The 22,812-nt window shown below is 38.9% G+C and overlaps 1 protein-coding gene across 5 annotated transcripts in view; it reads right to left on the minus strand.

The window, feature by feature from the left end:
* Positions 1 to 22,541, minus strand: part of Zc3h12c (zinc finger CCCH-type containing 12C) — a 57,225-nt gene extending 34,684 nt beyond the window's left edge. Inside the window, exons 1-2 of one of the 5 annotated variants that reach the window (XM_040729982.1) lie at positions 21,767 to 21,782; positions 20,751 to 20,801 (exon numbers count right to left, since the gene is read on the minus strand). In XM_040729982.1, coding sequence (XP_040585916.1) covers positions 20,751 to 20,753 — 3 coding nt within the window. In that variant the 5' untranslated portion in view covers positions 20,754 to 20,801; positions 21,767 to 21,782. Of the gene's footprint in view, positions 1 to 3,074; positions 3,850 to 20,674; positions 20,802 to 21,766; positions 22,174 to 22,247 lie in introns of those variants that run through there. The other 4 variants (XM_013112904.3, XM_040729981.1, XM_040729983.1 and 1 more) reach the window with 4 other exon arrangements.
* Positions 22,542 to 22,812: the final 271 nt, after the last annotated feature.

Here is a 22,812-nt window from a genome sequence, read left to right on the forward strand (position 1 = left end):
CCCAATAATGGGATAAAGTTAAAAGAAAAATCTACACCGTGGCCTTAGTAGAGCTCCTACCAAAAGTATCTTAAACAAGGAAAATCTATTGGAAGCTGGGCTGCCTGGCAACCAGAAGATGGTTGCTAAGCTGCACTCCTTTAACATGCCATCATGAATGCTAGCACAGTGAAAGAATAATTTGGTATGAACAAAAGCCTATAAAAGAGACTGGGACTTAAGTGCGTCTGGTTTACCCTCAGAGAACAATGAAGCTGCCAAACCAATCTGGAAGCTCCGACATCATTGTTCTGTAAACCCCACAATCTGTTCTGACTGCAGGAAGTGCATTTAATGGGAAACATTTCTGATCTCCCCTGAAAAGTTTTGGTTTTGCATAAGTACTGTTGTGAGATAATTTAAGATAATGACTTGCTGACCAAATTGCTACGTTGAACTAGGGAATATTATTTTAATATTGAGCAGTTTTGTTGTGGTTTTGAGCTAGAGAACCTATATTGGACATGATGAATACACAGCAAATACAGACAGTGAAAAACATTAGGATGAAAATTAATGACTGAAGGATATATGGATTTCCTTAATTTTTACTTTTAAAAGTGACAAACTCTGATACTGTAAAGTTTTGAAGCAGAAAGTCAGACCGCTCTAAAACTGCATTTCAATGAATTCTTCTGTTTCATCCTCAATCTAGTACATGAAAAAATACCAGTGAGTGGTAGTTTCAGAATCTGCTCATCTATGTACTTTATTTAGCACATGGCTATATGGCAAGACAGGGAGAAATGGATGTTTGGTTGCTTTTATAATATTAAGCCATTTAATAGTTCTTTATAGTAATATAGTTAACAAACACTAATACTTTCAACTTGAAACAATTCATGTACATAATATTTAATAACATTTTACACTATTTTTCAATAATATACAATAATGTTTCTCAATGTTAAAAGTAAATAGTCTGGGTTTTAAATTAACATTTGAAATAACCAGATTTATATTAATTGAAATGGTAAAGATTTGGTTTTTAAAGCTTCAATCTTTAGAGCCCTTTGATCAAGTTGTAGCTAGTAAAAAGTTGCCCTGACTTAATATGGCATTTAAAAACAACCCAGATTTTGACAGAATCTTAAAATTATTAAATAAAAATTTAAATGTTAGCCTAAAGGCTTAAAAGAGATACAAATAGTAGTAGAAGATGCAAAGCTTACAAGAAGCTAACATACAAAACATTACAGAATAAAGAACAGCATGGTATTTAATTCTGTTTAGCCTCTTAATGACTACTAAGTTTTCAAAAGAAAAAGACAACACAATGTGTTACTTATCCTACGTAATGAATAATATCTTTTTCTTAATTGCTAAATCATGAACAGCTCAGACTTTGAAGCTGTGCATTTTTCAGTCAAACATAAGCTTATGTAAATATTCATAACACTCAAACAGATATCCACTGGTAAGTGTAACTTTCCTCTAATCATGCAAAAGCAGGGTCAAAGTTTCACACACAGGCAAACTAGTTTGTACTCCCAGAATTGCTGCGAAACTCTGAGCAGAAACTGTAAACTTTGTATCACAGAGCCCTTATACATGGCATTTACACACTATATTCTTGAACATAAAAGGTACTAGGTAAAAATACAATAATCTAAAAGACCTTTCCACTTTCAAAAATCCATAGATTACTTCTAGATATTATATCAGAAACTCACTTTTATCTTGATAAAGACATCTAAAAATTAAATAATAGTATTTTTTGAAAAAGAATGAATTATGCTAATTTTATAGATGATGATGAAGAAAAACTTACTCTTTTGCAAAAAATAACTCTGTAGTGCCTAAAAGCAGGTTTAGGACTTAAAGGGTACTGACCTGAAATTACACATATATTGGAATTCTTCTAGTGAAAGGATTGAAAATTCTCAACAGATAACTTGGATAATAACTCATTTCAAACCAGGTAAAGCTAGTTATTAGCATTCTAAACAGCATTACAGTGATGAGGAATATTAGGCCATAAACTTGTTACCTCAAGTTATTTGTTTGTAAAGTTACAATGCCATGAAAGTAGGTTTTGGTTGTTATCCAAATGGCTCTACAATGAGAACAATGAAAATAAAATAATGAATATGTAATAAATACCTACTGTGATGGTCTTTGCGTATTTAATTACCATTGTATTTGAGTGAGCACTGTTGTCTGCATCCCTCTAACTAACAAAGGAAGGATGTCCCTTTGAACAGATTGGTTAATGTTCTGGGGCAACAGATGTCTACTGGAACTGCAGGAGACCAGCAACTGGTGGCCTGCCTATCTTCTGAAAACTTTCAATAGACTTATGCATATGTTCACACAATAGGGCATGTGGTAGAAACGAAAACCTCCCTTTAACCCTTTATGTTCTTTCCCCACCCCCGAACTGACAGATGAAAGTCTTTGTCTGCTTCTCACTTCCCCATTACAGGACTCTTGAAAGTTAACTGGAATGGCATCTTCAATCTAATATCTGAAATTAGCACAAGAGGAAAAGAGGTAGGAGAGAGGAAATAAATTCTACATGAATACTGAAATCATTGACAAGGCAGGCAACTGAATGCTTAATCATCATCTTTAAAACCAGTTATTGGAAACATTTATCAGTATCAATCCATCTCTGCAAACTAGACTCTTAACACAATAGAAAAATCTACTGAATCTGACCAGCATTTCACAGGAACTAGCTATGACAGTGATACCTTAAGAAACATAAACATTTGACAAGATAAAATCTAAATTTATTGTTTATCACGATATTAGAACTTCCTTATAACTTGTCTTAAGCTCCAAATGATTGTGTGTAATGCCTATGGTTTAAAAGCACTCATGAAGCTATAAGGAATTATTTGCAAAATCCCCATTACAAGACTCAGCTTCACAAATGTATTTTTACAGGGAGAACCAGATTCTCGGGTATACTAGCACTAACACATTTGCAGGTTTTCTTTTGTGGTGCTTCCTATCCTTCATAGAGATGAAATTCTAGCTCTTACAGCAAAGTTTAACTTCTGAAAGCACTAAGTATCACGAATACTTACATTTGCAGGAAAGTACAAAGACATTGGTTTCTGTGGTAGCTTCAGCAGTAACAACACAGTTTTAGCTGCAGACTTCCAGGCAGGCAAGAAGAACAATGAGTGGTTGAACAGATGGAATGGCAATGTCTTTGCTTAACCTATTACCGAGTTGGAACTACAGCCAATCACAGGCCAGAGAGCTCACAATTAGTTAGTCAGGCAGATGCAAGACAACCTCAGCACCCTGCATCAGGTTCGTAGGTTTCTAAGATAAGCAAGTTGATGTCATTCTTGTGTCTGCCCCGGGCAGCATGTGTATTAACGAGGGGTGTGCATCAACAATAGGCCATACAAAGCTGACTAGTAGGCAGCTGCTCTATGAGAACAGTCATTAGGGAGCAGGCTGCCAACAAGAAACACCTGGCTTGGGCAGACCAGCCTTTCCTCCTTGTTTTTAATGCAGGAAAACAAAGAAACCAATTATATTTTAAAGCAGTAAAAGTTGCATGTTTCCAAAAAGGTTGAGGCTATATGCTAGTCTATTAGTGTTTCATTTTTCTTTGAGAGATAAAGAAAATGAGGTGTGTCAAAGTAGTAATTAACTATTGCAGCAATCTTCTTTAATAAATGAGTTGCTGGTGAAATGAGGCAGAAGGTTATAGTTAATCTTATTTCTCTGGCAATAGTGGAAAATCTGTACTTTAACTTATTTGTTAGAAAGGAGGTAGTGGTACATGCCTTTAATCCCAGCATTCAGGGAAGCAAAGGCAGGTAGATTTGGGAGTTCCAGGATAGCTAGGGCTACACAGAGACACACATTCTTGAAAAAGCAAAACAGCAGCAATGTATTTGTTAATGTGTTACACAATAATAAAATGTAAAGAAACCTAGTGAAAATTGCAAAATGAAAGGCTTATGAGTTTACAAAAAGAATTAATTTTAAAAAGTAATTTCTCTAGAAATGTAGTAAAATACTAATTAGTATAAGTTGGTGAAAACAAGTAACATGAAATGTACATTTAAACAAAAATAACTTCAACTTAAAATTATAAAATTATTAGACAGCCCAGATGAGATATGTCAAATAGCAATGTAAAAACCTCTTATTACAGATACTGGTTAGCCATCTGCTTAAGTAAAAGCAAAACCTTTCATAACATACTTGTTAAAAAGTATTTCATAAAATTTGAAAGTCATAATACTGAAATTTAAGTTCAAAATAGTACTAAAGTGAAATACTGGGATAACTTTGAAGGACATCTAAAGTACACCAAATAAGGACCCTAATTTACTTCTATGTTCCACGTGACACTACTTATAATCTTGTGGACTACTTGTTCTGAATGCTGCAGAGGCACTATCTTGAGTGAACTAGAATTATGAAAAATGAAAACATTTAATCCAAATGTTAACACCATTTCCTTACCAAGAAAAACCTACAGCTATTCTAATTACCTGTGTGATGTAGACTACTCATTTGTGTAGTGTAGAACCAGCACACACACAAGTACACAATCACATGCACATGCACAGCCACACACACATTCTCTTTTCACTGAAATGCAAACAAAATTCCAGTATAGGCCAAGAACCAGTGATTTATGCAAAGCCCAGACTTTAAAAAAATCCTATGATATAAAACTAAAGCACACCAAGCAATGTAAGACAATTTCCTTTTCATACATTAACAGCAGTTGTTCACAATGGGACCATTTGTGAAAACTTAGAAAAAGAAAGTTCTGGTTTGGAACTTCTGTTCTTGTCCTTTTTGAGTTCATTCAAACACAAATCAGAGTTTCCTATATTTACAAAAAGAGAGAAAGATCATACACTTAAAATTTTCAGCTATCTTACCAGAAACATTCCCCTGCTAACTAAAAACCTGAAATTTGTTTCCAGAAAGAAAAGACAAAGTAAGATATTGTAGGTCATCATGTCTATGGATGTTTTCCCTCAATAAAATTTATGTTTTTTAGTGAAGTTTGTTGCTCCAAATATTAGAAAAGTTTGTGTTTGGTGTGTGTGTGTGTGTGTGTGTGTGTGTGTGTGTGTGTGTGTGTGTGTGTGTGTACAAGTGTGGAGATCAGAGAACAACTTTTTTACATTGGTTCTCTCCTCCCACAATGTAGGATCCCAGTGTTCAAACTCAGGGTATGAGGCTCCACTAAGACATCTTGTCAGCCCCGTGACCATAATTTTGAACAAAACTAAACTCTTAGATTCTGGATGTCATATTAATTTCTGAAGTGAGAACTATTTTTTTTCTGCCAAGCACTGTAGTGATATAGCAAAAAGCAGTTAAACATGTGATCTCATTTCATTAGCCCACTGAAATCAAGATAAAATATCTCTATCATCACAGTTTATTACAAATTACTATGTCAAGCACACAGAATGCAAAGCCTCACTTTGGGGTAAGCATATGCTATCACAGAATTGAGGAAAATCAGACTTTATCTCTGCTTCCCTCCATGTCCACAGCCCTCTTAAAAGGTCAAAAAGGTATCAACTCTGAAAGCAAGGCCTAAGTCAGATAAAAATAATGAGCACAGCATAAGTTCATGCAAAGTAATTATAGCTATAACCAAAAATACCCAAGTTGCAAAGCACTGACTAAAAGACACACTGAGAACAGTACTTAAGTATTTATATTAAGGCCCTTTTGTTTGTAAAAGGAAACTACCTAGTATGAATGGACAGTCTCTTTCCCCTTCGTTTTCTCCTTTTCTTCATCACTTGCTACCATAGTTACTACTATACAGCTTTAATGCTGGAGAAGGAGGGATCACAAAGAAGAAAACTACCCCAGAGCACAGCAGGATGCCTCATCTACAGCACTGGATTAAGCATTTTTGCAAACAGCAAATAAAGGCAGTGAGCTGAAAAAGCTAATCAGATCCTACTGTGATATTTAGACCCTCTCCGTTGCTAGTATTGGATAATGTTAAGCACATTAAAACATCTGTAGGTAAAAAGAGCCCAGTTTGGCATTTTTAATCACATGTCACACAGGCCTGCCTAGTCCACTTCCCACTGCAGGACAAATTTAAACAGCTGTACCTCATGAGCTCTATTTGGATCATCGCAAAAAGCACTGCACATATATGGCAGAAATAAAACAAAATTACAAGGGGAAAAGGAGCCAGCATAGTTCTTGGTGTTCCCTACAGCTTGTCAATGCAAAGGGTGGATCTACATTTGAAAATCAGGCCTTGTGCATGTTCTGAGGCATGGAAGTCAAACAAATGTGCTCTGGCTTTGAGGCTGTGTTTAGAAGCAAGTCTCTTGGCCAGACGTGACTCAAATTGACTTTCTGTTACCTTTCTCTTTAATACATGAGCACTCTTGACCCCAACAGCAGTATTAGGGGAGATTATTATATCAAAATCCCCCAACTGTGCCACTAGCGTTACAAGATACAGTTTTCAAAAAGTTTGTTATTATTTCCCAAGGTTTTAAAAAAATGAACTAACCATGACACACATAATATAAAAGGATGGAACAGATGAACTGAGGACTCAGCCATATCTGAGTCTTTCTATTAGGCAGGCATGTGATCTTCCATACATTAAACTATTTTTCTGAATGTTATTTGAAATGTTGAACCACAACACTGACAATACTCACTATATGAACTAAATACAAATTATTGTAGATCTGCAGAGTATCAGTTAAAGTCACAGGATCAACTATGTCAAGAGCTGATAATTATCACTTTTTAAATGCTGATTCTAGAATGTCCTGAAGAAAGATATATTCTCCTAAGTCCTTTTGTCCAGTAAAAACCAGCAAAAGGAGGCATAACATGAAAACTTCAACATTAGCTCATGTTTGGATAAGCCCTAAATATAATCCATCCAAAAACTATAATAGAAAGTATATGTTGTAACTAACACCAACTGTGAGAAGACATAGGAACTGAAACCAGAAGCTTCTATTAGGTAAATCATCAAATATAAATGATTTTGTATTAAACAAAGCTCACAATCTGAGAAAATATTCATATTGCAATATACTAAGCAGTATACTAAGAGGCAAGCTGTAGTGGCACCTGCCTATTGTCTCAGGACTCACAAAGTGGAGGTGGGAGAATCCTAAACTGGAGGCCAGACTGACCTACAAATACCTCATCTCAAACAGCTAAGTAGGAAAATAACAAAAAGCATACTGATACAGATGGAAACAAAACCCAATGGAAACAACAGATTTCAAATTCCATACGTGTTCTCAGCTCCCACTTTCCTCAATGAGATAGCTGGCATTTCACACTGTTAAGTTAAACACTGTTGGCTGATAGGGAAGTAAGTTAAAATTATCACTGATACATCTTCCTCTACAGCCATAAAATAAACCAGTACTGCTTCAATAATAAAAAAATTCTTTCCCAAGTCATACCAAGAATCAAATATCAAAAATCTTTAGTATAAGATTTACTTACCCCTAAAACGGCACATGACAAACAGTAAATAAAAGTAGAAAAAGAAAAAAGAGTAAGAAACAAAGTATGGGCAACTTATATCTGTAATCCTAGCACTTAGAAGGTAAAATGCCGAGTTCAGACTGACCTGGGTTTTGGAGTAAGATGTCTCAACAAACAAGCAAACAACACAGTAAGAAATAATGAATGTATATTAATTTAATCTTTACCCACAGGAAAAACAGACTTTTAAAGAAAAAGAAACTTGGAAAGCTTACAGGCTTATGATGGCTGGTTTTATGTCAACTTGATAAAGGCTAGTCATCCCAGAGATGGGAATCACACTTGAGAAAATGCCTCCCTAAAATCAGGTTCAGGCAAGCCCTAGAGCATTTTCTTAAGTGGTGATTGATGGGAGGGCCCAGCCCATTGTGGGTGGGGCCATCCCTGGGCTGGTGGTCCTGGGTTCTATAAGAAGGTGGGTTGAGCAAGTCATGAAACAAGCCAGTAAGCAGCACTCTTCCATGGTCTCTGCATCAGCTCTGCCTCTAGGTTCCTACCCTGTTTGAGTTCCTGTCCTGACTTCTTTTGATGATGAACAGTGATGTGGAAAATAAACCCTTTCCTCCCCTTGTCGCTTTGGTCATGGTGTTTCATCACAACAATAGTAACCCTAAGACAAGGATCAAAGAAAGAACTCAACATTTAAGCCTTTTGGAAGGCCAAAGACCAGGACAGAACTCAGGGTTTGACTTGTCAGGTTTTCTAGAGTGCTTTGATCTGATGATTCTGGGCTAGCTATCCAAATGCAGTTTTAGGTCATGAGCTCATCCTTTTCACCCAATTGTTATGACCAGAGGTATGTGGACCTGTGATTGGCAATTCCCTCAGAACTATATGGAGTAGGCTGAACATTCATTTGATGAAGAGATATTAACAAAAGTAGAGGAAAGAAAATTGACAGCAATAACATTAAATCAAAATAACACATATTTCAGGTTATTTTTTGTTTGTAAAACAAAAATATCATACAACAAATGTATAGCCTTGGAACACAGCACTGGCTTGCTTTCACATCTGAGCTGTGTCATGGCTCTCACCTGATTAAAGGACTTCACTGTTGCAACAGTGCATTATAGAAACTATTCAACTTCTGTCCGTTTCTCAGCTACTTCATTCATTTAGATTCTAGTTAATGAATGCCTGGCTATTTTTCTCTTCTCAACATTGTCCTCCTATGGACACAAATTTTCCAGGTAGGTAAAGCTTTCCCTCAATCTTAGAAGACTTGTTTCTTAAGGTATCTCCTTAATTACCCCTAGGTGTCTTCCTGACAAAGTCATTTCTAATGACATCACTCTTGGGCTAAAGAGATAAACAGCTTCAAATAATAAGTTCTGACTGTTTTTGTTTTCAAGACTGTGATTTGGGTTTCCTCTGGCTCTATAATCTTATTTCTCATTTCACTTATAGGGAAGAGACAGCAAAAGCAAATGTACAGATGCTAAAAGATTTGCCTGAAGTTTTCTTTTGCTTATCCTGATCACACCTGTCATTCAAGGCTCACTTTTCCACAAGATCTTCTTAGATTAATGCTTAATGATCCCCAGCTCCTTTGAACTTCTATGACATGAGTAGTCTGCACTGCAGTTACTTGTGAACCAGATGAGCTTCTTGAGAGAATTACTTTATCTTCAGTTACTCCTGTGTACAAATGATTTAGCATGAACACTGTGCTGACACCTGAAGATCCTTCAGTAAAAATGTATAATAAAAATAGGTCCTTGCAATTTGAATACAAAAATGGCACTCAGGAAGCAGAGGCTGGTAGGTGGATCTCTGTGAGTTTGAGGACAGCCTGGTCTAGAGTGAATTCCAGGACAGGCTCCAAAATTACAGAGAGGAGGAGGAGGAGGAGGAGGAGGAGGGGGAGGGGAGGAGGAGGGGGGAGGAGGAGGGGGGAGGAGGAGGGAGGAGGAGGGGGAGGAGGAGGGGGAGGAGGAGGGGGGAGGAGGAGGAGGGGGAGGATGGGGAGCAGGTGGAGGAGGAGGAGAAAGATTTTATTTCTATGTGACAGAAATGAACATGTCAAGATGTCAAGGTAGGTTATCTGGTGCTGCTAACACTCATGTAAGCCCAAGACTCCCAGTGCTGCAATACTCCTCTGAAGTCATGGTTATACAGCCTTCACTGGGGTAACACTGCAGTCTGTCTTTTTCCTGGAGTGAGACTTACCTGATATGCAAATCTAGCAGAAGGTCTTTTAAAAGTTATACGCATGTCTGTATTCTTTTGTGTTAATTCCACAAGGCAAACTAAAACTGCTTGGTGAAACAGACAGGCTACAAAGAATAATCATAGCTATGTCAAAATTAAAGGAGGGGTTCATCATTAGATTGCTCTTACAGATCTAATGATGTCTGTCTATAGCACTTAGCACTATCTGAAATTTCAGGCATTCATCAGGGTCTTAGAACTATCTTCAACAGACAATGGGAGACCACTGAATTTCCTGTGGGAACAAATGGTTCAGTATTCTCTAGTTAATTATTTGTGGGAACTTTATATGACAAAACTACAATGAGTCACAAGAATCCAGTGTAATTCTCCTTTTTGAAAATTCCTCTATCCCTGTAATTTTTAACATTAGCTTTCCTCTCAACTGAGTATGTCGCCAGTGTCTTAGACTAAGGATACTGCAGGGTCAAAGTTCATTCTCTTCTCTTACATAATGTGTATGGAGAGGCAGGGGAAAAAACAAGGAATTGGAACTAAGCCCAAGAAATCCAGAGTGTTAAAGAGCAGTGCTTCTCAAAATTTGACACTGCAATTGAATCAAACTAGGATCTTGAAGATTCTGATTTAGGCATCCCACATTTTAACATGCCCATAAAGGCTGTGGGTCCCCAGGTGATAGGTCATAGAATTTGTCTTTTATTCTGAGGTGGGAAACTATAGGTTTTAATAGAGGGGTTCTAGGCCAGGTCCATATCATAAAACTTGGTTTTATTTCTTTATGCCATCTTCCATTGATCTTTATTTCTGTCCTTGGATCACAAATGAAAAACTGTTGATTACAACAGACCGAGTACACTATATGTACATGTCCTGGCTATGGATATATGTACATGCTTCCAGATATGTATTAGTTGTTTCAACAATGTTTTTAGCAAACGCTGTTGCCAGTGACCCTACTATAGCAGTTCTTTTGTAAGGAGCCCACTGATTAAACCGAATCCATTGAAGTTTCCTTTATTTTTCTACAGAGTCCTTTATGGGGTCTTAAGAAACCTGTCTTAAAATCCTCTGCCATTTTTACTGCTGTGAATACAGACTTTTCTTCCCCTTATATCTTCTGATTATCTATTGTTGGTGTCTTAGAAAACACGTGTTAGACATGAAACTTCAGTGAACTACAACTCAACTTGCTCTTTAGTGTTTCCCTGTGACCCCTAAGTGTTCCAAGGTATACAGAATCAGAATGCTTCTTCACAACCAACTTTCATATCTGCACCATAACTTGACTAGTTGAACTGCAATATTAAAGAACAATGTGCATGCATACATGTGAATGTGTGTACATGCATAAGTGTGCTGACCCTAGTAGGAATGCCGGGGTTTTTAAAATGCTACATATGATATAAAAATATGGTTATATGTGCACATTTGTTGGAAGATTCTATTTACTAATAATTCACTAAGAGAGAACACATGTGTGTTTGTATACTGAATTATCTACTGACCTACCTAAGGTCTTTGGCCTAGGTATCCCCAGTTGTGGAAAATAAAGGCATACAATATGGTTATTTTGAAAACTAATGATAAAACCCTTAGAATAATGTTAGATGCATATAACCAATCAGTAAGTATTAGTTATATTTTCGTATCAAATGCACACCATACTATGTACAGCCTTACAAAACTCAGTTACAGAAATACAATCTCTCCTTTACCAAAGGTTTAGGAGAAAACAAGGAATGCTGATTGCATTAAAATGACCTATTAAGCAGATCACACCCTAGAGGCAGAGGTAAGAGGGTCATGAGTTCTAGTACCCTAGAACTAGCTCCTAGCTCAACACCGAACATGATCTTGTATTTTTTATTTAACTCATTAATATGAATATGTTACTAGGCTATCTAATATAAACACAAGGGGAGGACTTGTCATTTCTGTAACTTATCCACTTGCTACACATGGGCCCCAGTGTTTGCTGACTTAAAAGAGAAAGAGATATAGTTATTTCATTCAACAGCATCTCTCAATAGCCAATGCCATAAAAATGAGTGAAACCACTTATTCCTTTTTAGGCACCTCTATTTCTAAAGATGATTCACTGGTAGTCTAGTTTGTCTGTGAATGCTTACTATAAATTTTGGGGTACAGTTAACTGTAACATGGAATCTAGTGAGAAGAGGATTGAACAAGGTGAGAATAAATTATAAGTTTACAATTTATAAATGTAAGAAACAATATTGTATCAATGCTCTGTCCCAAACTAACCTAGTACCTAGAGAAGTTACTCATCATCTCTCAGTTCTTCAACACGGTTGCTAGAATAGGGTTGTTGCAAGGACCAGTGATATAACAGTGCCTGCTACACAGTAAAAGCAGTAGCATATACTTTAAGATGTTTGTAAGTGAAACTATAGTACAAAAAGTAGAAAGTTTAATTTATAGAACTTATTTTCTCAGTGAAATAATTGTTAAGGTTCTCTCTGTATAGAAGAAAAAGTAGCATGCAAGCAAAGGCTCTCATTGGGTCCCACTCCCCACATGTTTAAAAAGCCAAGAAATAAAATAATTTACCCTATTTACTTAGATTCAAATGGAAATAATTATATTCTCCTTATTAATTAATTAAGAAGAAAGAACATCATCCAGGAAAAGCCTATTATCCCACATTACTAACTGTTCTTACTACATTTACAGAACCACAAAATCAAATGCCTCAGAGTTCACATGCCCTGTTATATTCCTTTATTCGTGATATCACATGAACTTACAAACAAGAATAATCTAGAATGATGTTTCTCAAGAGAAAAAGATATAACATTTAGTTCAGAAAAGCCAAACATACAGTGTGTTGTTTTGTAAGAAACAGCAAGATTACATTGCCAGAAAAGACTTCAGCTGGTGAAGTTAATTAGAAAATGATAGTACCTAGTGAAGAAAAAAATGTGTATTGTTGGCAACCAGTAATTTAGAAGAAATATATTGATTTACTTACTAGTGGGCAGGGATAAGGTGGAAGATAGTAAATGGGCCAGGTGTAGTAACCCAAGTGTCCCAGCACTAGGGAAGCAGACACAGGTGGATCTCTACGAATTTGTAGCCAGCCTGATCTACATAGTGAGTTCCAGGCCAGGCAAAGCCCGTAGTGAGATCCTGTCTGAGAGGAGTAAACAGGGGAGACAAGCAGAAAGAAGGAATGAAATTACAGTTACAAGACAATATTACAAGTGCCTAAAAGGAAACTAGTGTTTTTCTATGGAAATAAGATACCACTATTTGTTTCAGTTTAATGATACAGATGGCAGATACTAAAACTTTTTCTTTAAAGTGCATGACTGTAGACAGACTAAGAGCAGCCATCCCCTCCTACCTATGTGTAATATCATCTCATTAACCTTGTCATTTCTAACCACAGAAGTTTCCTAAGGCAATAAATTGCTATTTGTCGTGCTTTTCAGTTAGCTTTCTTCATGGGCCTACAAATTAACTACTGAAAAATTAAAACAAAATAATTCTCCCAGACATTACTACTGAATAAAATGTATGTAAAAGGCGGTGGTGGCGTATGCCTTTAGTCCTAGCCCTTGGGAGGCAGAGGCAGGCAGATCTCTGTGAGTCCAAGGCCAGCTTGGTCTACAGAGTGAGTTCCAGGACAGCCAGAGAAACCCTGTCTTAAAAAAATTCCTAAGGAATCATTTGATTTGCAAGAAATCCAACAATGACTAGCTTATTTTATTAATCATTTAACTGAAATTCAGAACATATAAATCATATATGTCAGCTAGTTGACTAAACTTTATTGCAAGTCTGTACAAGGAATATAGTTTTAATATAGTTTCATGAAAAGTAAGAAAATAACATGGGCCACAATTAGAAATTCAAAGCAAATGGGAGGTAAAGTCAATATCCAATACATTAATCAATTGGCTTATTTGCATGCCTGTCATGAGAAAGAGTTATGTTAAGTGCCTCAGACAGGTTACAAAGGTGAATACAGCTGCTATAACTCTTGAAAGTTTGTTTTACCTCTGTGTGTGTGTGAGTGTGTGTGTGTGTGTGTGTGTGTGTGTGTGTGTGTAGAGAGAGAGAGAGAGAGAGAGAGAGAGAGAGAGAGAGAGAGAGAGAGAGAGAGAGAGAGAGAGAGAGCATGTGCACGCACACACATTGACCTTTTGGGGAATCAATGAAACATATGCTAAGAACTCTTGGATGCAGTTCAACGGTAGAGTGCTTGCCTAGCATGCATAAGGCCCTAGATTCAATTCCTTGCACAGAAAAAAAATTAAGTGGGTATAATACAGAAGAGATGACATATGTTTGGTAGAAAAGTGTTAAACTGCAGAAGCATTAATTTTTTAAGGGGATGATAGGAAGAGGTAAGAATAATTTCAAAAGAAGGAACCATCCTTCCCTTCCCCCTTTTTGAGGTGAGGACAGGAACCTTAAAGCAGAAGGAGGATTTCAACAGTTAAAGGTGAGTACATGCACACCTATGTACAAATGGAGGCATGCATGCATGGGACTAAATGAACAAGTACCTAAAACAAGAGGAACAGCAGTGAAGAGGGGGACTAAGATTGACTGTGTCAGGAAATCAATGGCTCCCCTGTAATTCTTTGCTAAACCAGTCTTCCACCTCAGCTCTGCAGTCCTTTCAAGGCTCTGCAATAAGCAGGGGGCCGGACCACCTGGAAGTGAAGAGTGAGGCGGGAAGGCCTTTGTCAGGGAAGCCAGTCTTCTGGAGACTGGCTGCCTGCTGTGTGCTGTTTCCTCTGCCTCCTTTCCTAGCCCTCTCTCCTCTCAGCACTTTAGCTGCCATCTGCCAGCTCACAGCCATGGTCTTTCTTTCCAAAAATCAAACTCTCAAAGAAAGAACAGTGAGTGTTAGGATACTTGCACGATTAAAAGAATTAGGTATTTAAGTGTGAGGGCTTCCTGAAACGCAGCACAGTAATAAGGACAGCTTATTAAACTCATCTTAGGATTCTCCTGGCCTCTAGACCTCCTTGGTTCTCTGAACGCTCCTTCTTCTGCATTAGTATATGGGGGGGGGTGCATAAGTAGCTTATCTCAGTCTCTTGTGGAAGACATTTGAATCCATTATGTAAAAAATGAAAGAGCATCATTAAGGAATATAAGGTTAGGGTTTGCTAACTGCATTTCTCACTCTTGGAAGATTTGGTGAACAATGCCTAAAGGCTATAGAGAAAGCAATGGTTTAGTTAATGGATATGTCTGTAGGGAACCAGTATTTGTAAAGTAAGTAACTGAGCATGTTACTTTATCATCTAACTTCATCTTTTAAAGAGATGACAAATGTAACAAGTTGAGTAAGAGGCTATTACATATTAAATAAACAGCTATAAACACATATAACATTCTAATCACTTTATTCATAAAATACATTTTCATGGCATGCAATTTTTTTACTTGGGGCATCATGTTAACACTCAGAAGTTTTGCATTTTGGAGCATTTCTGATTTCAAATTATAGGATGCCCACATTACCATATTATGTATAATGAGAAGCTGCTCGTAGTAAACAATGGTAAGTAAGGCTTCAGTTTATATCATCAGACCTTTCCCACAGTCATATCACTTGGTCATATCATGGTAAGTTGTTACTGCCACCATTTGACAGGCAGGAACCTGAGACTTAGGGAAATGAAAAAGAAACCTGTCCCACATTGCACATATGCCATGTAGCGTCTATAAAATAAACTCGTCAGCTATATGTCCACCCACGTCTAGCCAATCAACTAGGCCATGTGAAGACCCTATGCACAAACAATGATGGGTGATTAGGAACGGGTAATAATACACAGCTAGCAGGGTACTAACTAGTGTTACTTCTCTGGAGGTCAGCTGCCATGATCATACATCAGAAAATGGGTTTAAGATACGGGATGGAGAGATGGTTCAGCAGTTAAGAGACCTCAGTTCAGTTTTCAGCACTCACCAGGTGACTCACAATGGCCTGGAACTCCAGCTCCAGGGCATCTGGCATTCTCTTCTGGCATCTGAAGACACTTGTACACTTGTGTGCATACTCTCACACAAATACAAACAATTAAAAATAACAAAAATAAAAAAGAAATTTATATGTAACACACTTGGAGCACAGATCTCTATAAAGACATTTTTCCCCATAATTGTTTATTATGGGGAAAAACTGGTCAGAATCTGTGTGTCCAGAAATGTATCCATTTCTTTTAGGTTTTCCTAGTTGGTAGCATGGTTTTTCATAACAGAACACAGCAATCTCTTTTTATGTTTGTGTTATCAGTTGCAATGTTTCCTTTTTCATTTCTAATCTTATTTGACTCCTTTTTTTAAAAAATAAAACTGCAACATTTGAATCTGTTCAAAGTCATCCAGGCAGTAAAATTAATCCCTTAGAGCAGTGGTTCTCAACTTCCTAATGCTGTGACCCTTTAATACAGTTCCTCATGCTGTGGTTACCCCAATCATGAAATTATTTTCATTGCTACCTTATAGCTATAATTTTGTTACTGCTATGAATCATCATGTAAATATCTATGTTTTCCAATGGTCTTAGGTGACTCCTATGAAAGGGTCCGTCTACCAACAAATGGGTCATGACCCCACAGCTGAGAACCTCTGACTTAAAGGAATATTGAATGACATGGGAAAATTCTTACAAAAGAGCAAGAAACAAAACTTCAATTCTTACACCTGTTTATACTGATTAACAGAATCATAAAATAAAAATAAGGACACTAACATTTTAATTATCTCTAGGTGAGAATATAGGTGGCTTTCATAATTATCTTATACCTTTTCTATGCTTATAAATATGATAAAATATTACAAAATATTAAATTGCAAACTTAAGTTTAAGAGATAAGTTGAAGTTGTAAAAAATAATAATTGAAGTGGAGTTTAGAAAACACTCCTCTTTATTTGAGACAATTTTCCCTATGTATAGCATTGCTAACTTTCACTGACTTTAAACTCATGACTTGTGTGTTACTCAAGGCACATCTTTTGTCTTAGCAAAAACAAGAATAATATAATGTTTCATCTAAATAGTCTATTTATTGAGCATTTCAAGTTTTTTATAGCTGTACTAGTCATATTAAAATCAAGTAATTCCTAAGATCAACTCAGGCCAAAGAAAATGACATAATATTTAAAAAGAGTAAGTTACAATGAGATGGCTTCAACTATGTGAGCAAACCATTCAAGGCATAAATATAAATGCATGAAACAATGAGAATAAATTATGAAGTAAAAGCCAAGATCTGAAACAGACTAAATTACAGAATAGGATAAAATTAAGCCCACATAATTTTGAATAGGAAATGAGTACAGATGACTAAGAACAAAAACTAATTTTAGCTTCATCCTCAAAGACATAAAGCGATAGAGCTAAAGGACTTTTGAAAACCCAAAAATATAAGCTCACATATTTGTAACAATAAAAGCTTGACTTTACAGAAGTTTTACATCTGGAAACTTTAATTATTTCCAATACAACAAAGAGCCAGAGATTAAGTAAAAACAAAATAAATAAATAAAACCCCTTGTCTAGTCAAACAAATGATACTGTTAAATGTTTTTTCTTACTAACTTAATGCCTTGTCTAGCATTTTTTGTTCATTTAAATTTTTCATTACATTTATTTATTTATTTAGTGCACATGGGAAGAAGGGAGCCAAGGAGATGCAGAGGAAGCAGCATGGGCAATACAGAGTAATGTAACCATGCTATGTAAAAGAATATAGATTAATCGAGGAGGGGGTGACACATGCTTTTAATCCCAGCACTGGGGAGGCAGAGGCAGGAGGATCTCTCTGAGTCTACAGAGTAAGTTCCAGGACAGCCAGGACGGATGATACACAGAGAAACCCTGTCTTAAACAAACAAAAGAAAACAAACAAACACAATAAAGTAGATTAAAAGATCCCACTTAAGTTACAAGAGCTAGTTAAAAACAAGCCTAAGCTATTGGCCAAACTTTCATAATTAATAAGTCTCTGTGTTGTGATTTGGGAGCTGATTGGTGGGACAGAGAAGACTCCTACACAATGCTACACACATGCTATGAAATGCTTGTGGAAGTTGGAGGACAACTTATGAGAGTAGATCCTCTCCCTCCACTGTATGGGTTCTTGATTTAGGACATCAGTCTTGAAAGCAAGCACCTTTGAACACTGAGCCATCTCACCTGCCCTCATTTACTATTTTGTACAAAGCAAGTCTACAAAGTAGACAGTAGGAACTGGGTAGGGAGAGAAATAAAATTAAGATTCTTACTTAGGATGAAACCAGAAAATGACAGGGCTAGAGCTGGCTAGCTGATGCCAGAGGCCTAAACTCCCTTTTCCATACAGTACAAACCTTCATTTGTCAACCTATACTATCCCAGCATCCTCTATCAAGATGTGTCCAAACTTATGACACATTGTCACACAATATATTTGCATAGCTTGAGAAACACAACAATGTTACCAAAAAGTAATGCAAAACAAAGTCTTGTTTGAAGCGAGTCTATAATGTTGTGTTGGGCTCTATTCTTAGCTATCCTGGATCTCATGTGGATAGTAGGCTGAACACACTAGGCCTTTTGACACTGACTTTTTAGCTGTACAGTCAGCTTGCTGTCATTTTGTTTCACAATGCAGAGCTGATACCATCTGCAAACTAGAGAAAGTGAATGATGGTATCACTGAGGAGTAGCTACTAATAAATAGAGAAGACAATATCACTGATGTGAGTTAACATAATTAATTCCTCACACATCCCCCATCTAACACAATCTTCATAGCTACTTAGTGAATCCACATCACCTGGGCCTAAATTCTTAACACCTCTAGTTATCTATTTACATGTGCACACTACAGTGTTCACAGAACCACAGTACAGCCTGTAGGAGCTAGTTATCTCCTTCCCCCTTGTGGGTCCCATGAATCACAATCAGGTCATCATGTTCAGCAGCAAGTACCACCAGTGAGAAACCTCAGCAGCCCTACCGTCAACGACTTTTCAAAGTTGTTCTTTAATTAAAGTACGATGACATCAGACTTCTTCCTCTGTTGGTGAATTTACAAAGCAATACAACCTGTGGTCAAAACGTATTCTTTTTGATAATTATTTTTAGAAATACATTCTTAAACCACAGACACTGAAAAGACATTTTTACTGAGATATTCAAGCCAAGAATTATGGTACTGAAATATCAGGAAAACACAAATGTCTGAGAGCAGGAGGATGATTGCATAAAACAACATTGTTTGGAGCACTGTTAATACAGTAAGTAAATCTTGGTGCACATTATTATAGGAACTGGAAGGGGGGGCTCAACTCTTTAAATAACATAATTCCAAGTTTATGGGAAAGTGTTCTGCCTTCTTAAAAACAAATTCCCAAGGATGATGCTATTGAATCACTTCACCTTCACAATGATATGCATGATAATGTACTAGGTTATAGAGATGTCAATAGCACCACAACAAGGATGCAGCACGGCTAAGCTTGAAACCCTCACTCTATCATTGCTAACTATAGTTGAACATTACAAGCCTGTGAGGCTAAGTACTCGTGGAGCAACTGGTACACGGCAGGTCAAACTCCAGGCTCTCAATAGTTGAAGGCTAACCCTGGAATCCTCCTTCAATAAATGTTCACTACTCACTCACTCACTATTTCCCTTCCTAATAAAATCAATTCCCACATGACTACCATATGCCCTAGACAAGCCACTCTGCTTTCCCACTAGAGTTCTAGGACATGACTCTCACTCAGTGCTGGCTACTTGAATCGAATTTTGAGGCCTTGCATGGAATCTGAATTTTCTGCTTCTTCATTCACAGGACTTAGGGTCTTCTACTAAGCATTATGTTTGCCTGTTAGTAAGAAGTCCTCTAGAGGTTTGGGCCCTTACTCCACACCTAAATGATTATTTAACAATCAAACTACTTTCAATGAGCAATAACTGGCAGATCAACTTATAATTTTACAGTCTAACATTAAAAAGGTTTTTTTTAATTCCCTCGACATCTTGTCTCTTTAAAACTTCAAATCAGAATGAAACAACTCTTCTAAACTTAGTTAAAAACAAATCACCAAGCAGATATCGACAACAACACTTTTAGACATATACAGTAGTTAAATGTCAGGACCACTGAACTCTGCTAGAATGACAACAAGGTAATTGAATTTTGAACTAAAAAATGTTTTAATGATACATTTCCTATTAATCACTTGGGGTCCAATTTGACAGTTGTAACTCAATAAAACATCTCCAAAGAAGCCCAAAATATAAAACAGGATATTTTTATTGTAATAATCTAAAAAAAATGGTAAAAGGAAGTAACTACTAAGAACTCTCTCAGGACATAAACTTTCCAAGTTTCTATTTCCCATTCTTTAATATTTTCCATTATACTTAAATAGTTTCATTAGACTTTCATTATTAAATATAAGTTAAAACATTGATCTCTCTGTTGTCATTCAAACTGGGTTTAAGAGATACAAATCAGTGGTAGAAAACCTAGCATAAAAAAAAAATCCTGGCAGTGGTGGCATAGGCCTTTCATCCTAGCACTCAGGAGACAGATAGGCAGATCTCTGTGAGTTCCAAGCAGATATGTAACACAGAAACAGTGAAAAGCTGTCTTGAAAGAAAGAGAGAGAGATTGAGAGAGACAGAGGAGAGGGGAGGAGAGAAAGAAAGAAAACCTAGCATGCAGGATGTCAAGAGTTCAACCCAAACTTCAAAAAGAAAATAAAATGCTCATTTATTTTGTTTATAATGTTCCTGGTTTTGTTTTGTTGCTTGTTTGAAGACAAGGATGCATACTTTGTACTTGGCTGGCCTAGAACTTGCCATGTAGACCAACCTGACCTAGAACTCAGAGATCTGCCTGCTTCTGCCTCCCAAGTGCTGGGATTAAGGGTGTGTGTCTCTTCTTAACTGGCAGATACTAGTAGAATTGCAACTTACTTTGAAAGTAAAAGTGATTCTTCAAAGAAAAATATCCAATCATTTAAAATCACGGATTCAGATTCAACATACAAACCATTTTGAGGTCTTTAGGGTACCTTCAAGTAGACAGATTTAGAACGATAAACTGCCAAGACAAGACGTGAACAGAAAAATATTAGACCTTTTTGGGCTTGGACCAACATTAAGATTGGTTTTTATAAATCATTACTGAGGCTACTCAAAGGTCAGAGAATACCAAGAATAAGAAACTGTAAGCAAAATTAATTATACATGTAAGAGACTAAATAAACTTAAGTCATGCCCTTGTGCCCGTGATTTTATTTAACACATCGTCCTATCCAGCCCTGGCTAGCCTCGAACTTAGAATCCTATTGCTTCAGAGGAGTGCTGGGATCACAGGCATGTGTCCCACTGTTCCTGGCTGTGGTCTTTTTATTGGGTCTTAGAAAGTCAAAAGGAAAACAAAAAGGGTTTCTGTTTGTATTTGAAGAACAAAAATCTAAGTAAGGAAATGAGTGAAGAGCTGTACAACTTTCTCAGATTTCTAAATATATAACGCTTAGGCCCAATTATCTCTTCATCTATTCTAAGGCGGTTTAAAAAAAAAAAAGAAAGAAAGAAATCTGAATCAATAAGCGCCGGATGGTGCTGGAGACACTCCAAGACAGTCCTGCAACCAATAGGAGAACTTTCCCTAAATGTGGATTACGGTTTCATCTCTATCACAAAACTGAGAACACAAACCCCGGAGTTGTTAACGGATACCCAAAGCAGCAGGAAACCCAGTTAGAGTCATCGGTACTGGGACGCAACCGCTGTTTATAAGGACTTTAAGGGACAATAAAGGATGAAACAGTCTAGACAAGAAAAGCGGGATTCGTTTCTCCAAGTTAAGGAAACACCTTGTCGCAGGGAGTTAAAAATGAGCCTGGCTGAAATGGACGCGGGCTTTGGGCGGGAGGCTGAGGAGGGGGGACCGCGACGAAGGGTGAAGGGTTTCCCTAGGACCCGCCAGAGGAGGACGGGTGGCCGCACGGCTAATGAAAGCGAATGGCGGGGGATGGATGGAGATGCCGGGTGTTGCCTCACCCCGCCGGCGCGCGAGGGTCCCAGCGGCAGGATCACAGCGGTGGGTCCGTTTCCCTCGGCGGCGCCCGGGCCCGCCTCCATGTTCGCTGGCGCTGGCCCCTCGGGCGGGCGGGAGCCACTGGACCGGCGTTCTAGGCCGCCGGGCCCGGCCTCACCTCGCCCGAATTCCCCGCGGGGCCGGCGCCGCCCCGGGGCAGGATGCGCTCCGCTTTCCCGCTCGGCGTTCCCGAGCGCCGGGCGCTGGGCCACTCGACCTCGGCGGTCGGGGCGGCCGCCTGGGCCTGGAGTTCTCTGAGCGCGGCCGCTCCGGCCCCGGCGGATCCTGAGCTCGGCGGGCGCTCGGGCGCGGCCTCCCCGCCCCGCGGGCCTCCCTTCGCCGGCTGGCTCGGGAGCACGGCGCACTGAGGACGGCGGCGAGGAAGGCGACCGCGGCCACCCCCGCCCTCCTCACATCCCGCGCGCCGGCCGCCGCGCCACCCACCTGCAGTGTCTTCTCTGCAGCCATCACGACATGCTCTGGAAGCCGGGCCGGCCCCGGGCCCCCCCTCCGCCAGGCGGCCACCTCTCGCCTCAGCGCCGGGCCGCCACGGCCGCCGCTAGGGCTCGGGCCGAGCAGGACGCTCCCCCATGCCGCCGGTCCGCCCGCCCGCTGGGCGGACCGCACGCCAGGGCTGCGGCTCTCAGGCGCTCCGGGGCTCAGCCGCCCCCTCGCCGCCGCACTCCTCGCTTGCTTGCTCGCCCGCCGTCCCGCCCGCCCCGAGCCCCTGCAGCCGCCGCCGCGTGCAGCGTCCCTCCCCTCCTCTCTCTAGCCTTCCTTCGCCGCCGCTGGAGCGGAGCTTGGCAAACCAGCACCTGCTGCTGGAGAACGCCGAGAACTGAAACAGGAAACCCGGAGCCTGGGGGGGAAACCCGGGAGGCGTGGAGAGGGGTGAGGGGAGCTGCTGGAACCTGTCGGGCTCTACTCCAGCCTCCTTCCTTCCTGCGCTTTCCCCTACTGGCCCAGCCCTGGGGTCTTGGGTCCCTCCTATCCAGTCCCCTGTTTTGCC

This window comes from Mesocricetus auratus, unplaced genomic scaffold, assembly GCF_017639785.1.
Source record: "Mesocricetus auratus isolate SY011 unplaced genomic scaffold, BCM_Maur_2.0 Super-Scaffold_100022, whole genome shotgun sequence".
NCBI classification, from domain to species: domain Eukaryota; kingdom Metazoa; phylum Chordata; class Mammalia; order Rodentia; family Cricetidae; genus Mesocricetus; species Mesocricetus auratus.